The sequence below is a fragment of the Bombus vancouverensis genome, chromosome 15, assembly GCF_051014615.1.
Source record: "Bombus vancouverensis nearcticus chromosome 15, iyBomVanc1_principal, whole genome shotgun sequence".
NCBI classification, from domain to species: Eukaryota; Metazoa; Arthropoda; class Insecta; order Hymenoptera; family Apidae; genus Bombus; species Bombus vancouverensis.
In genome coordinates this window covers 823731-839091 of record NC_134925.1, presented here as the reverse complement: position 1 = coordinate 839091, position 15361 = coordinate 823731, and the positions used below count along the sequence as shown (strand labels likewise).

The following is a 15361-nucleotide window of genomic DNA, read 5'->3' as shown; positions in this document are numbered from 1 at the left end:
TTAATAAATAAACGTTTCTCATTTAAGAGAACATATAATTACTTTATTAATATAAAGTAGTATGCATGAGAAAAAAATACCTGTTCCAGACAGAGCTACCAACGGTGGCGTTAACACTTTCTACGACTTTTATCACATCTTGATTGTAATCTTGAATAGCACACGCTGCTGTTTGATAAGCTGCGATAGCTTTGGACGCAGTTTCGCCAGCAGAAGTTTCCAGTTCGACCAGATTTACTGGCATCAATTCCTCGGATACATCCTTGGCAGGTGGCTGAGGTTTTTCGGCCACTGAGAACATAGCATGCACGTTCATCTTCTGTTATGTAGAAAGATAAAATTTGGTCACATAGAATTACACGTTTAAAGACCTACCGATTTCGATTTCTTCTCCTTTTTCTTTACTTAATCTTATTTCGGTATAAGGATCGTTATTAGGTGGTTCCTTCTTATCAATGAGTGGTACAAAAACTGGCTTTGGTGCTATAGTACACATGTTATTATCAAATGTTAGTAAGCAAAATAGTAATTACCTAGTCCTTGTTTTAAATAAAACAGTTTTTTTTATATAGCAAAACTCTACATCTAAGGCGATTAAAAAACGAAGGAAAGGAGGGAATGGGGTTAGGAATTATTAATGGAGCTCACGTATATAGTCTTCAAGGTTCGCGCAATCTAATCTTTTCTGACCTGATTCTTTTTGTGATTCTCCTCCAAAGATAGCGCTTAATAATCTAAAATAAAACAATACTTAGATTATTCTCGATTATTACGATATAATTTACGTTATAATTTATACCACAAATTCAAATAGTAATAAAGTCCAACTTACGTTTGCTTTAACGATTCAAAGAATGTACGTATGAATTCAAAATAGGACGATTCCTCCTGAAAGATGATCTGAATTGTTTTGTCTGTACCAGGTACCCAACTTTCAAGATTTGCACGGAATTCCGGGTTATGCTTTGCGTAAAACAATACACCCGATGCTCCTATTGCCACGGCAGTTAGAGTTAGCAGTGTTCTCGAGCCTCTACTTTTCTCGCTTTAATAATAAACATTGCGAACCAGATTATACTTTTTTAACAAACAGGAAAGTTTATTAATTTGTGGAAAGAAAGCTTATAATCATTTACATATTTACGCTACATTCTATAACATTTATTTTAATTTTTAAAGACACATTTCATATTCAACATTTTTTTAATGAAAGAAGATCATAATTTATTATGTAATACAATGTAACAATACTCTCACATAAACCTTGAATACCTCTTTGTTGCATCCGTGGAATACCTATGTCCAGATATTCTGGATACAAGCTCCACATCCTTGGAAAATCTAAAACATACGATGCACACGAAATGACACGTTGAAATATATTGTATAATCGGTATGAATATATATCACATGACCATTCAAAATGTATAATTACATAATAAATTTGCTCTAAATGGTAATGTAAAGCGTTCAAATACGAAATCTACGGAATAGAATATCTTGTCAAATATAACCTAACCTGCACCTAAATGGGAGTTAAATTCAAAATACACATATGTAGATTGGATAGCATATGCAGACTTCCACTTGATAAAATGTATCACGTAAGGATTCAAATAGAAACAACAATACAAAGTATTTTTCTCTTCTAGAAACAACTCAAACGATGACAAGTTTGACAATTGTGGAAATGAGTTTAGAAAACAGGCGGAGAAATCAATTCGCTTACCTACATTCCGGGTCGTATTTAACTCGTGCACGTGTCTCGTAACATCTAGTTGTCAAATACAGCCTAGAAGATCCATGCTTTTTGACCTAAAAGACCAACAGTGGCGGTGAAATCGCCTGGAATTATGTAAGCTCCTAAATATAAGCCATCTTGTCACACGAGGCGGGCAACCTTGGTCTTTGCAGGAATATTCACTGACAACTTGCGAAAACATCGTCATCGTGTTACGATCACGATTTCTCATACAAATCACGAGTTATGTCTTCCCAGAATAGCAGCAAATAACAACGAATTATTCAAATATTATCACAGGAGACAATCGCGACAGTAATGTCTAATAGCATAATGTGAGCGACAATTTTCTATAATCCTTTCGTATTTTTCGTTAAATCTGTGTAATGCAAAATCACCAGGCTCGCAAGTACAATTTCTTACTTTTTACTTACTTTACGTACCCTATTTAGACCGTTGCACGGAAATTTTAATCCAATTCGGAACATCTTTCGGGTGGCCGGTTAGGCAGCCAAAGGAAAAAGGGAACGACGGTACAAAACAGCTGGTTACCGACGGAACTAGAGGAAAAGAAGAATGTTGCGTATTCTTAGTACCGCTATTCGAGGTGCGTGATAGGTATTTCCTTATGAGTTCACTGATACTGCCCTCATCTACATCGAACGATAATTCGGTGGCTTCATTTTAAACTATTATTCGTTGGAATTCAATAGTTCACTGTGCAATAATCATTGCAAGTTCGTGCATTATAGGTTATGTTTGATTAGATCAATCAACCATTTTGATTCTCTGACGAACGGAACACGGTGGAATTGAAAACGAGCGCGATTATTAAATTGATACGCATATGTCTACCAAACATGTCTCGCTTTACAATTTAAATTAATTTTATCATGAAATCCTGTGACTTGATTATTGTTCGTGTAATTAATCTTATATCAATATTTCAGATATTGCTTTGCGAGACAGTGTTGTCAATGTAACAAGTTCTCTGATCCCTAAACAATGCCCTATTACACAATGTATTCAACATAGGTTCTTTGGTGCGTTTTCTTCTACAATAAGTAAATGCAACGATGTTGGTAACACTAAACAAAAGCCAATATTTGGGTATGTACACTTATATATATATATTATATATATATTATATATATTACTACTATATTATTATATTATATATATAATATTACATAATATTATATAACATTAATCTGATATCAGTTATTGTCAGTCATGTAATTAAACTTAACAGCAAGATACAAGTTGATAGCGTTGTATCTCCAATGCTAGTAACTACAACAACTCCTGCGAGAACAGTTACAAAATATTCTAGGAAGAAAGGTAAAAGAAAGTCTGTGAAAGCTGTGCTTGATAGGTTCTATAGATTAAATTGGTAAAATTTCAATATGATTTAATATTGTAATACTTACTGTTTAGTATACTATGCAATACATGTTTATTTAATTATAGGGGCATATGGATCAGAACTTTTGCTGGACGTCATAGAAGTTTGTGGAAAAAGTCTCAGAGAAACAAATATAGACTGAGACAGCATGTTTTTTGTAATGCAACGCAATCTACTATGTTGGACAAAATGGTAACAAGCTATTGGAAAAGACCGCACTATTATGTAGATGATCCTTATAACCCATATCACAAACGCGAAGAGTTTCCTTTCACAAGAACCAAACCAAGACCATTCTAGATAATACAGCTTGTATAAACTTTGCTGAAAAGACCTATATTTGGAAATAAAAAGTCTGTTCCCGTGTATGTAATTTCCTTGAAAAATTTAATCATTTAAGAAATTAATAGAAATTTAAGAATTAGTCCAATTATGTAATGTAATCATTCAATCTTAAGTGATATTACGTAAACTGAATAAACCTTAATTATAAAAGTTTGAAGAAGCATAACTTAACTAAGTAATGGTTAAAATCTTAACAGGTTGACTATCATAATAGTCTCCAGTGACTGCGCTTATCATGACATCCTGATGATCACTGGCGATCAGCGTTAAAGTAGTTAAAATAAGATGAATATCATTGACTAAAATAATTTTTAATAATGTAAATAATTGAGTAACATTGTTACTCAAATAAAAGTTGTATTATGTTACTATATTGTAGCTCTTAGGATAGGGCATATATACATAAACTCATGTACGGTGATCGTCGGTTACTTTTGAAGATGAATCACATTTTATCAGGATCACGTGGTTTCCCCTGCTATAAGTCGACAACGCTAGAGTGGTGCAATGTGTTCAGTTGTAGTTCGCCTTTCGTGGTGAGTCTTTTTGTTATCTGGTGATATCCGCATTTTTCTTTCCACGTCTAGGATCAATTTATAACATTGCGTTTTTATCGAGCCGATAAGGATTTTTATCGGCAAGAAAAATGCCTTTCCGTTGTAAATTGCGTTTGATTAGCAGAGTCTGCTTGGCCTTTAAAAATTCGTGTACCGAGAAAAGCAATTCGCATTTCGCTGCTAGCATAACCAACAGGAACTTCTCTATCAGTGGCACGGTCAACATGAGGTGAGTCGTAACATCTAACTAGAACTTTAATCGAATTTTTAATCTGGTAATACTCTAAAATAGTTTCTTTTATTCTTTTTTTTTATTTTGTTGTATAAAATAATTACACTTTGAGCAATACTCTGAAGTGATGGAATTTGGTGCGACATTTTTTATTGGCCTATGCTTTACATGTTTTTCTGTTTACTCTTTTAGACGCGTCTAGTTTTAAGCGAATTGATTCGCCCATTCAAAAATGGCTCGCGGTGTTAATAGACACTGTTACGTATTTGCTTCGAGATAATATGGTTTACTTTGGTTCGATGACTTGTTTAATAGGGACAAGCTTACCAAAATATAAAAGACGAATTTATATACAATTGATGTGTTTTAAGTGTTTTGGATACTATTTAGATAATAATAATATATATATATAAATATATATATCATATATGATATATATATATATATGATATATATATTTATATATATATATTATTATTATCTAAATAGTATCCAAAATATATATATATATATATTTTATATATATATGATATATATATTTATCATGTTTTCTTCTAAATAGTAAAGAAAAGTTCACGAGAATGATTTCACTAGACGCATTTTTATGTTTCAATAAACATGTTAGTATCGATTTCTAAATCAGTAGGGCCGTTTACCGGTTAATCGTGTAGAGTCAATTCATTGAGGAACACGATAGTTTATTTGATTCAAACACCTGAATTCGATTAGGTGTATAATTATGTCATCGGCACTGAACAGATCTGAATTTATACACTCACGAGGCGCTTTCCACGCTGAACTTAGTTGCGTGTAATATACACATGCCAAGGAGGGATTCGATACGTTTGCATAAATCGACATCATTTTAACATACTGTTAAACTACTTATATCGCAGAGATCTCGGAAAGGAATACCGCGAGATAGTATAGGAGCTAGGATACTGCTCTCTATCGCTCACCATCACGTCATGCTATAATTTTGTTTGTATATGACACTTTTGGTCAATACGCGTGCTTAACTTTAAGATTCTATTGAATTTGTGAAAAACAACCAATCAGGCCCGCATTCCTTCCAGACGACTTCTTTTCATCCTCGTATTGTATATGAAACATCAGTGATCCACGCGGGACATTTTGTTCGAGTCGTATGATATTTTGGTTATAGAAAGAAACTAGATTATGAAGTACTTCCTGATATCATCTGTCGGTACACAATTATAGCGTCTGTTTGCACCCCGTCGGTATATGCATATCACATATTCTTGAAATTTGCTCGACTCTACGTTGCATTGTGAACAATAATGCCAGAGTATGCAGTTACTTGCTGCGATTGCAATAAAAGAAAGTAAAAAATGTTCTGTTTTAAAATACAATTGAAAGTGAGCTTATAATATATGGAATTATACAATAATTAATTCTACTACGTTTTTTGAGTTATTTCTCGCCTAGTCGTGTTTTCTAGCGTTAAAAAATTCGTAATTAATACATATTTTATTACAATTTTATGTTAAAATCTTTTTTAAATACGGGAGCGATATTTGCTGGAATTGTTTACTGGAAATAAAATGAGATATTGTTCGTTTTTAACTATCTGCTCGAAATAAAATGAGATGTTGTTCGTTTCTAACTATCTGCTGGAAATAAAATGAGATGTTGTTCGTTTTTAATTAATGTTGAACGAATTTAAGATTCACATTCAGAGATTGATTAATTTGTTATCGTCTTATCGTCTTATCATAGTTTATTGATAACATTTTTGTTGAACAAATATTTATCAATAACTTTTACGCATAAATTTGGTCGAGTTGCATTCAAAAAGAAATGTTTGATTGAGAGCTGTATTTACCTCATTGGAGGATTACCTCTTCAAATCATCCGACAATCCATCAGTCTCGATTTTCGTTGTTCAGCTTTCCAAGATCGACACAAAAATTTTGCTGTTTATATGTTATAAAATATTACTTCAATATCATTGTTTTTCATTATGAGATCAAACAAAAACATTTCCACACTTAGAAGGTTTCTAAAGTAAGAGAAGGTAATGGCATTTGTCCTAGAGAAATTGATAAATTAGTTAATTTTATGGATATGAATTACTTCTATTTATTAGAAGTTAAGTGCAATCGTTCAGATAAGTTTATTACTTAGATAGGTTTATTTGGATATTTGCCTTTTTGGCTAATTATTAAACGTACATTTATCACGCATATAGATTGATTATTAATTATTGGATTTATTATTTTCATTGATTAGACAGATTTAAACAGTTTGATTAAATAGGATTACATTAGTGGATATTATTTGAATCATAAATAAATCCATTATTATACATATATTTATTCTTCATCTTCCGTAGGTTTGTGCAATTCACCGGCAAAGATGGCGGACCTCAGCATTTGGGGGTGCAACTTGTCCAAGGGGGTGACATAATCGCCGTTTCCGCTGTGGACTCGCGAATTCCTAACACAATGAAAAAATTTTTGGAAGGTGGCGACGACATGTTGAAAAAAGCCAAAAGGTAGGTATGGAACGATTCAAAATAATCAAGAGGCCATAATAATACGAGCTATCACGCTGTACAAATGATGTAAGCATATTGAAAAGAAAAAAAACAGAGATATTATGTTGAGGGGCACGCGATAATTTACAGATAAACAGGTCGCAGCTGATTTAGAAGAAGGTTATGGTGGATATTGGGTAGGATAACTGAACTTTTTGTATGTATGTTACATGAAGATTAATTAAAAATTTCTAAGACATTGTAAAAAAGAGAGAAAACGTACGGTTATTAGTTAAAAAATATTTGAAATAATTTCCAGAACATCCAGAATTATGTCAAAAGTTGTTGAAAAATTACGAGATATAAAGAAAGAAAAGAAGGATATGTACTCGCATATACTTCAATATGTATTTCAATAACCACATTTGACAATGAGATTCTTATTACGATATTCCGTTCCATTTCATAGATGATCATTTTGTTCCCAGGGAAGACGAAGTGAACCTGTTGACCATGGTAGAAAGGTTTGTGCCATTGAAAGAATTCAGTGTGAAAAAGATTCTTTGCGCATCATTTAAGCCCCTCTAAATTAAGCTTCTGTAAGATACCATTAATCCATAGTGTCTGTCTTTTTCTCTGCGTTTGTGTAAACAATTCCCCATTGTTCGTACTTGTATATAATTCACATATCATACTTATTTATTCTTTACCTATATTTTACAAATGTAACTATATTCTACACATCATATTTCAGAAATATATTTACACGTAGATTACAATTTTGTATTCTACAGATGAATATGTTTGAAAATTTTGAATACATTCTGTATTCTGTCTTCAGAGAAATCAATTTTTATTACTTTAGAAATAAATGTCTTATTTTTTAAATATATACGTAGAACGTACACTTTTTTAAATACTTATATATGTCAAATTTAATGGTTTCAACATGTAGATGGAATACTTCTTTTAATACATACGGATGTTTCCGCTAACTGTGGACAGCCTTTTAAATCCTGATGTATTGCAGATATGAAACATTTTTTACATGTGGATTGCATAGTATAAGGAGGATATATTTTTGATAAACAACAAAAAGACTAACCCAAATCCAATAATACATCGATGATATTCCCTTTTAATTGAGTTATAACGGACACTCTTTGCAGCCTCGAGTATACACTCATGCACGTTTAATGGGGCCTTTTAAGCTCGCCTAACTCTCGTTTATAAACATACATAAACGGCTGGTGGTCGGCAACTAAACCGACACATATGCTACCACAGACGTATATCTATAGACAGAAATACACTGTAGTAGTATTGGTAGTTTTTGGCGAATGTTTTAAAAGATAAGCGAATTCACTCACTCCATATATGTATAGGAAGAAGTTATTGAAAATATCGATTTCTACAATGTATCCAAAAATCATTAAAATCGGACGATAGGCAGTGTTTCTATAGTCTCGCGTAGTTTTCTTGTAGGAGGATGCATAGAGAACATATGGAGGTTGTTTCTTTAAACTGAAGTGTATATCTCTGTTTTTACATATATATGGATTCCTCGGAACGTACCTCGTCAAAAAGTTTTAAGATACAATATTACAAAAATTAACAATCCGCGAGATATTTTAAATTAAAATTCTTCGTCCACTGTTATCGGCAAGATATAACGAACGTTGAAGATCAGTTCCCCGAAATTTTTACAGCTGTGCTGAATATGCAGTATTGAATAGTATATAATTTTGTAATCTGTTGTATAGTTTTTATTACTTTTTAAAATTTTCATAAAGTTCTATAATTTTTTCAATTGTCATGTAATTCCGTACAACATGTATGTACATATGCATGTAGATATGATTCATTATCAGTACCTACATTTCACCGAATTACATCGCTGATTTTTATTGTAAAATGTTGCTCTATTTTCATCGATAAACTGTATCATCATAAACATCTATAAATAAACTTCAAACAATACTACAAAATTTAGATAAACTGAAATTTGGATTTTCGGCGATATAATTAAACTTCTGTTATTATCGTCAATTCTGCATATAAATGAAGTCGCTGCTAGGCATGTATGGCTGTAAAAATTGTAAAACTTCGAATAGTTTGTGATCTTCTGTGATTATCCGTGATTTTACGTGGTTATACTATGCCTGTGTCGCTTTAGTTTTTCTTTTATTAAGCAAAATTAATATCTACGAGGTTGCGGAGTCTGAAAATTAGGATCGTTTTTTCAAGGAAATATTAGTTGATGTGTGACGTCTTTGTCACGTAAAATAACACACAAAAAAAACAGAAAAAATAAAAAAGAAACTTTATTTTTTTTCTAACACAGTTCACAATTTTTACTTCCGAGCTTTAGGCGTGACTTTTCAAGACTGACTCTTACAACTCGACTTCCGATCAGATTCGGTTATTTGCCTTTTGTCACCCCTCAATATTCCCACTATCCTTGAGTTTGTTAGGCGTTCGCGATCGCTGCCATGTACGCCTTCTCCTCGAATATTCGGCGGAAGGACCGTTGGGATATTGATGGCTCATTAGGCACCTGGGCGATATACATTGTCGCCGAATGCCGCCACATCTTTATCTCCGATTTTAAAGTGAGCCGCTCGTGACAGCGGCCTGATCTCTGATGTGGATTGATGTTACATCTTCATGGATCTTAATCTTTCACAAAATTTGTTATTCTTAAACTATTGTATAGTTTATTCTGTATGCATTTGAATTGTGAAATTCAATGAAATGGAATTCAATGAAAAAGAAAGACTGATTACCCTCCGATGTCGATGATTTTTGGGGATATGTTGTAAAACTCAATTTTCTCCTATAACTGGCGATCTCGCTTAACCTCCGAGATATTCGCAAAAAAATTGCCGGTACCTAGCACATTCAATTCTGTTTATAGTTTTTGTGCGTCTATGGTACCTAGGCTAAACCTATATAAACCATAAACAAAAGATAAGAATTACGTTCGGGTTACGTGTTATTTTGTCTGGCGGCTGGTAATCAATACCGGTACGTCGCTGCCATAGCCACAAAACTATCGGTAGGGTTCACTGTAATGGTACCGAGAGGTTTTTGCGAATAGCTCGAGAGATATGAGATGAGACCGCCGGTGATATGCATAAAAAGGGTTGTTCAGAACGTTGATTTCTACAACATAGCCAAATATATATTTAAATCGGCGAGGATGTAACACATTAATATGTTCACTAATCGATGAATTGTTGGAAAATAATTATGCGCTCTGTGAAGTAACAAGGTATATTTCGTTCTGAATAATTAAGGACGATAACAGTATATTGTGCGAACGCTGCTAATCTTCTCCTATAATTAGCGAGGATCAATCTTCATTTGTTTATATTCCACATTCGTCTTATTGCATTGCTGAGCTTGCCCATTGTCCCTTTCTATTACAAGGCAGACGACACAAGAAGGCGCTATCTTACTGACTGATTGATCTTGCAACACTTGATATTATAGACAACAGCATGTGGAGATTCAACTTGCATGTGGAGATTCAACTTGCATGTGACGATAGTTGTTACGCTAAAGCTGCGTAACGGTTGCATACAACCATTGCGTACCATCGTTGCATGCGTATCCATATTCCGTATTCCGTATAGAAACTGAGGATTCGACTTGTCGCGAGAAATAGGGTCTCAGTTCCGCCCGTGATTACACTGAGTTCACCTCTTGTGCTAGTAGCGCATTCCTAAATTTTTGTTTTACACCAATCAGAGATAATTTTTTTTTACATACCTTTTCTATCTTAATTTTCAATATTAAAAGCTAAAAAAATACACAGTATACAGAAATATAGCTGAACTAATAGAATAACAAAAAACGTTTCAATCATATTGAACTATAAATTAATAAAGTTGAGATATGTCCGCGAGATATGACTAGCTGGTCGCGTGTTGGGGAGCCCGGCGGTGGCGGTGGCGGTGGCGGCGGCGGCGGCTCGCCCATAGATCGACGCGATAAGCGCAAAGAATTGATCCCGCTCATATCGAAGATCGTCGAAAACTATTAAGTGACACTAAAAAGGTCATAATTTTGTGCTACCTAAAGCGAGGTTTAATTTTATTTCCTATACATATTACGAACATATAACTTCACTTTCTTCGATTCATTCTTCGACTTTACTTTCCGAGATACTATTTCTGTTTACTATTTGTGGGTTACTATTTGTGGGATACTATTTGTGGGTTATCTTGATGTGGGTTAGGTTTGGGGTAGGTTCGGATTATGTTTACTTATGGATATGACCATATCTATAATAATAAATGTGTTTGTGCCGCCATATGTTCATATGTCTTATATTTCAACTTGTAAGTAAAGAGGGATAAGAAAGAACTTATCAACTTGCTAGTGTCACGTAAAATCGATACTTGGGTTGTAAGAGAAAAGAAAGCTGAGTCGTAACTCAACTATTAATTTTCTTTTATCGAATTTTATTATAATTTTGGCACTGAACCGGAGAAAAGGGGTTGTACAAGAACAGCGACTAGAACAAGAACAAGAACTGTCCGAGCTGAGTGAAGTCTCGGCTTATATATACCCTGGCTTGGGGATGTTGAGGGGTTCGATGTGGGTTCCAAAGGAGTCCGAAAGTTGGGGGTCGAGGCCTTATCTCTGATGGGGACTAAGGTGCGTCGCAGCTTTGGCGTCCGACAGTCGGGAGTCGATATCTTTTCTCTGATGGGGACTAAGATGCGTCGCAGCCCCTTGGTGTCCGAAAGTCGGTGGTCGAGATATTATCTCTGATGGGGTTGAGAAGTAATTGATGTCACACTAGCTTAGCCATGCGAGAGCCACGAACACATACATATAATATCAGCTTTTCGCAGATGAATTTTTACGAATGTAATGCCTGTATATTTTTTATAATAACAGTCAGGATATTCTTCGTTATTATTCTTCGTAATAAAAGATATTAAAGTATAACAAAAATTCGATCGTAAAACAAACACAATAACCATCAATAACAACCATCGGAGCGCGAACATGGGAATGCATGCAACTAAGGTGTCAGTTGTACAAAAAAGGGAACTCCATCAAAAGTACTCCATTCAGTAGCCACTACGTAATGCTAATACCAACAGACAAATAAACAAACAGGCAAAAATTACCAAAATTATTTTCTTTTTGAGCCTCTTTTATTTTATTTTATTTTATTTTATCCTTTTCTTTTCTTTTTTATTCAATGTACGGACAGGAATCATACCCCCAACAACATGTTTGAAAATTAATTGAAATCAAGGAAGTATTGAAATATATCACGTCTTGTCTTATCTTTTCTTACTTTTTTTATTGTGCACCTTTTTTTCTATTCTTATAACTTGTTAGTGTTACAAAAAATACATAGTCGAAATAGTAATTGCGCAATGACTAATTACGTATCTGTATTGATATAATTCAGTCATTGACAAGTCAGTCTTTACAACCGAAACTATGTACATGATTAAATAATTTCTATATCCGTAGATGTGCAGATAGACGATGAGGTTACTTAAGCTAATCTGAGAAATTATTCTTAATCTATTTCGAAATTAAAGTAAATGCCGTTTACTTTAGCACTTGTAAGTTTAGTTGCACGAAATTTCATTTAGAAATAGTAATAAATATCAACAACCGAGGGCATTTCTCCTTTAAATTTTTTTATGAAAACGAAAGGAGAAAAACTAGAAATAAATGATAAATTTGATCATAATTTGATAGAAAGGTAATCTAATTAGAATATAGCCCAATTCTGTCATCAGAAAATGATTCCCAAACGTATCTCCATGCTGAACATTAGTTTAACTATTGCAGAATAGTGGCAGAAGGACGCAGCGTGATACCAGAAACGGATGTGACTTTCTTGGCACCAGTTACAAAGATGGACAAGTTGGCGTGCGTTGGTCTAAATTATAGTGGCCATTGCGAAGAACAGGGAGTATCGCCCCCGGAATCCCCTGTAATTTTCAGCAAATTCCCTAGCAATATCATTGGACCGCGTGATAACATCATGCTTCCGTCGATTTCGGAGGTAGGTTCAGGAACGACGAAGGAAACGCATTACCGAATCTACATTATTCTTGCGTAGCCGTGATTGTTTCTATATTTATAATAGTCCAGATGATCGGGTAATAAAATTAAACTTTCGAACTAATTATAGAATAATTCACGTGGGAAAAGAAAATATCGGTTTATCGATAAATCATAAAAGATTTTTACTTACTTTATTTTACCTACCTTATCAATCGAATTACTTGATGCACAAGATTAGTTACTACATTCCTGAGGAAGTATATAATTTAAATATTGGTCTGCATTACAATATACAGAGTGGTTGGTAACTAGTGGTACAAGCGGAAAGGGGATGATTCTACGCGAAAAAAGAAGTCGATAATATAGAATAAAAAATTTTTTTTTTAATTTTCTTTTTCTTTTTTTTTTAATTTTTCCATCGAGACAACGATCTACAGTGAGATCCGTTATAACGAGACGTGATAAAGTGCACGCGTACCGAGCGAAAATTCAAAGTCGATTTTCTCGAAAACAAAACCTCAAATGAAAAATTTTTATTCTATATTTTCAACTTCTTTTTTCGCGTAGAATCACCCCCTTTCCGCTTGTACCACCAGTTACCAACCACCCTGTATATGAGATAGTAATGGATAAAATTGATTTTTGAATATTTCGAATGTAGAACGACGAAATGATCGATAGAAGCACTGTTGGTGATTGTATAATGAGCGAACAATTAGAAAACTATCAAGTCCATGCAGAAATGATACTGATTCTTATCTAATCACAACAGTTTACCTAACAACCATCTGATGCTGTTATGTAAAATACTAAACACAATGTTGTCCCATATTTATTTATTATTATTGGTGGTGATTATTTTGATAGAAAGTTGACTGGGAGGCCGAGCTGGTGATAGTAATCGGCAAAAAGTGCAAGGCATTGAACAAAGACGAGGGAGAAGAATGTATTTTTGGTTATACGATAGCGCAGGATATCACAGCGCGAGATTGGCAAAAATCAAAGAGAAATGGCGGTCAGTTTTTACTTGGTAAAGCTATGGACACATTCTGCCCCATGGGACCAGCTATTGTTACCAAAGAAGCCATTTGTGACATTAACAATCTTTCAGTCAAGACGTGGGTGAATGGTGATATCAAGCAAGACGGAAACACAAGCGAGTTGATCTTTAAACCACACGAAATCGTCGCATATATTTCACAGTATGTACTAGTCAAGAACATTAATATATCTGTATTATCTTGTGTAATACGCTAATTTTGCTATTCAAAATTTGTTGTCTTGATTGTTCCATCGAATACTTGTGTTTCCTTCAAGGATCTTATTACGTAATCGTGTGTTTCAGGTTTATGACGTTATTACCAGGAGACGTGATTCTAACAGGCACGCCAGCCGGCGTGGGATTTGCCCGCAAACCACCTGAATATTTACAGGTAGCTTGCTTATCAATCGATGATCCTTTTTACGATATCAAGCATTCAAGTATGGGTATATTTGAATAAATGTTTCCCTCGTACGTAGTAAAAGTAAGAAAGCGAAAATATACTCGTAATATGGAATTGAATCGTAAATAACCAATTCCCGCATCTCAAATTCTTAACTAGGATCTTAATATTGCTCGTCGACGATAGCCATACTGAAACGATTAACTTTACGTTTATACGATATTTATACACTTTTTATTGAATATGCTTTTAGCGCGGGGACGTCCTAGAAACAGAAATAGAGGGCCTAGGTCGTCTGAGAAACAAGGTTCTCTGATCTGGCGGCGAGTGGAACATGCTCGTGGGAACCGTACGGAAGAACGATTCATCTGAAGAATGACCAAGCGTACATTACAGGAATGCGGAACTGATGTCACAGAGCCATGGGCAAATCGCGATTTCATTCTGAACTGATTTAACGCGCGGTAACACAAGGAAGGGACGATGTAATATGAAACTGATGCCAGTTTACAAAAATAGTAATAATAATTGAAAGAGAGAAAAGTTGGATATATCGCAATTTTCTCTAACAAAAGCCTAAGCCCAGCCGTACGCATTCAAATGTCTCAATAACAGTATACTTTTCACCGTGCATCATATTTACATACTTTACAGATTTGTACAAGTAGAGCGAGATTGTCTGTAAAAATATAAACTCGTATGAGTGATTTTTTATCGATCGATTGTTTTTTATTGACCTTTATGAATTTGTATAAAAATATTTTCTGACAAATTCGTCCGATGATGATTCTCGTGGACTGCTTCTTGTTTCCTCCGGACTGTTTGATGTCACGTCCCACGCCCCGCGCGATCCGTAGTGCGAAAGTAAAATTGATAATTTCTGTCAAATCAAGGTAATTTAAAACGTTTATTTGAAACCGTGTTTACAGTATTTGAAGTGAAAGACAGTTAAAGCCGCTAAAAGCTATATCTTGCGAAAACTTATCTAACCATGTTTTTACATTTAGCTAATTATGTTTTTATAACGATATTAAGACAATTTAAATTGTAAACAAAATCGGCAGTTGAACAAACGTTGGGGATTTTCC

The 15361-nt window shown here is 34.2% G+C and overlaps 3 protein-coding genes and 1 long non-coding RNA gene across 10 annotated transcripts in view; 2 read left to right on the top strand and 2 right to left on the bottom strand.

Annotated features, from left to right (window-relative positions):
- Positions 1–2323, bottom strand: part of Mitofilin (inner membrane mitochondrial protein mitofilin) — a 114285-nt gene extending 111962 nt beyond the window's left edge. For 3 of the 6 annotated variants that reach the window (XM_076624713.1, XM_076624716.1, XM_076624717.1), the window contains exons 1-7: positions 2176–2312; positions 1730–1815; positions 1273–1341; positions 833–1045; positions 649–734; positions 376–483; positions 81–291 (exon numbers count right to left, since the gene is read on the bottom strand). In XM_076624713.1, coding sequence (XP_076480828.1) covers positions 81–291; positions 376–483; positions 649–734; positions 833–1045; positions 1273–1341; positions 1730–1815; positions 2176–2229 — 827 coding nt within the window. In that variant the 5' untranslated portion in view covers positions 2230–2312. Of the gene's footprint in view, positions 1–80; positions 292–375; positions 484–648; positions 735–832; positions 1046–1272; positions 1342–1729; positions 1816–2175 lie in introns of all 6 variants that reach the window. The other 3 variants (XM_076624714.1, XM_076624715.1, XM_076624718.1) reach the window with 3 other exon arrangements.
- Positions 2223–3519, top strand: mRpL35 (mitochondrial ribosomal protein L35). The gene is made up of 4 exons (XM_033347584.2): positions 2223–2348; positions 2692–2851; positions 2994–3134; positions 3212–3519. Exons 1-4 carry the CDS (start codon positions 2318–2320, stop codon positions 3444–3446), a joined length of 567 nt encoding a protein of 188 aa, XP_033203475.1. The 5' UTR covers positions 2223–2317; the 3' UTR covers positions 3447–3519.
- A 484-nt stretch (positions 3520–4003) lies between these two features.
- Positions 4004–14991, top strand: LOC117164492 (oxaloacetate tautomerase Fahd2a, mitochondrial). 2 transcript variants are annotated; one of them, XM_033347582.2, is made up of 7 exons: positions 4004–4277; positions 6637–6798; positions 7269–7304; positions 12610–12826; positions 13696–14030; positions 14174–14261; positions 14527–14991. In XM_033347582.2, the coding sequence occupies exons 1-7, from the start codon at positions 4138–4140 to the stop codon at positions 14587–14589; spliced, it is 1041 nt and encodes a 346-aa protein (XP_033203473.1). In that variant the 5' UTR covers positions 4004–4137; the 3' UTR covers positions 14590–14991. The 2 variants fall into 2 exon arrangements, with proteins under 2 accessions (XP_033203473.1, XP_033203474.1); XM_033347583.2 differs by lacking the exon at positions 7269–7304 and having other exon boundaries at positions 4005–4277.
- Positions 4032–4625, bottom strand: LOC143303638 (uncharacterized). Its single transcript, XR_013060149.1, has 2 exons — positions 4385–4625; positions 4032–4301 (listed from the first exon to the last, which is right to left on the bottom strand). It is a non-coding gene; the product is annotated as an uncharacterized LOC143303638 (long non-coding RNA).
- Positions 14992–15361: the final 370 nt, after the last annotated feature.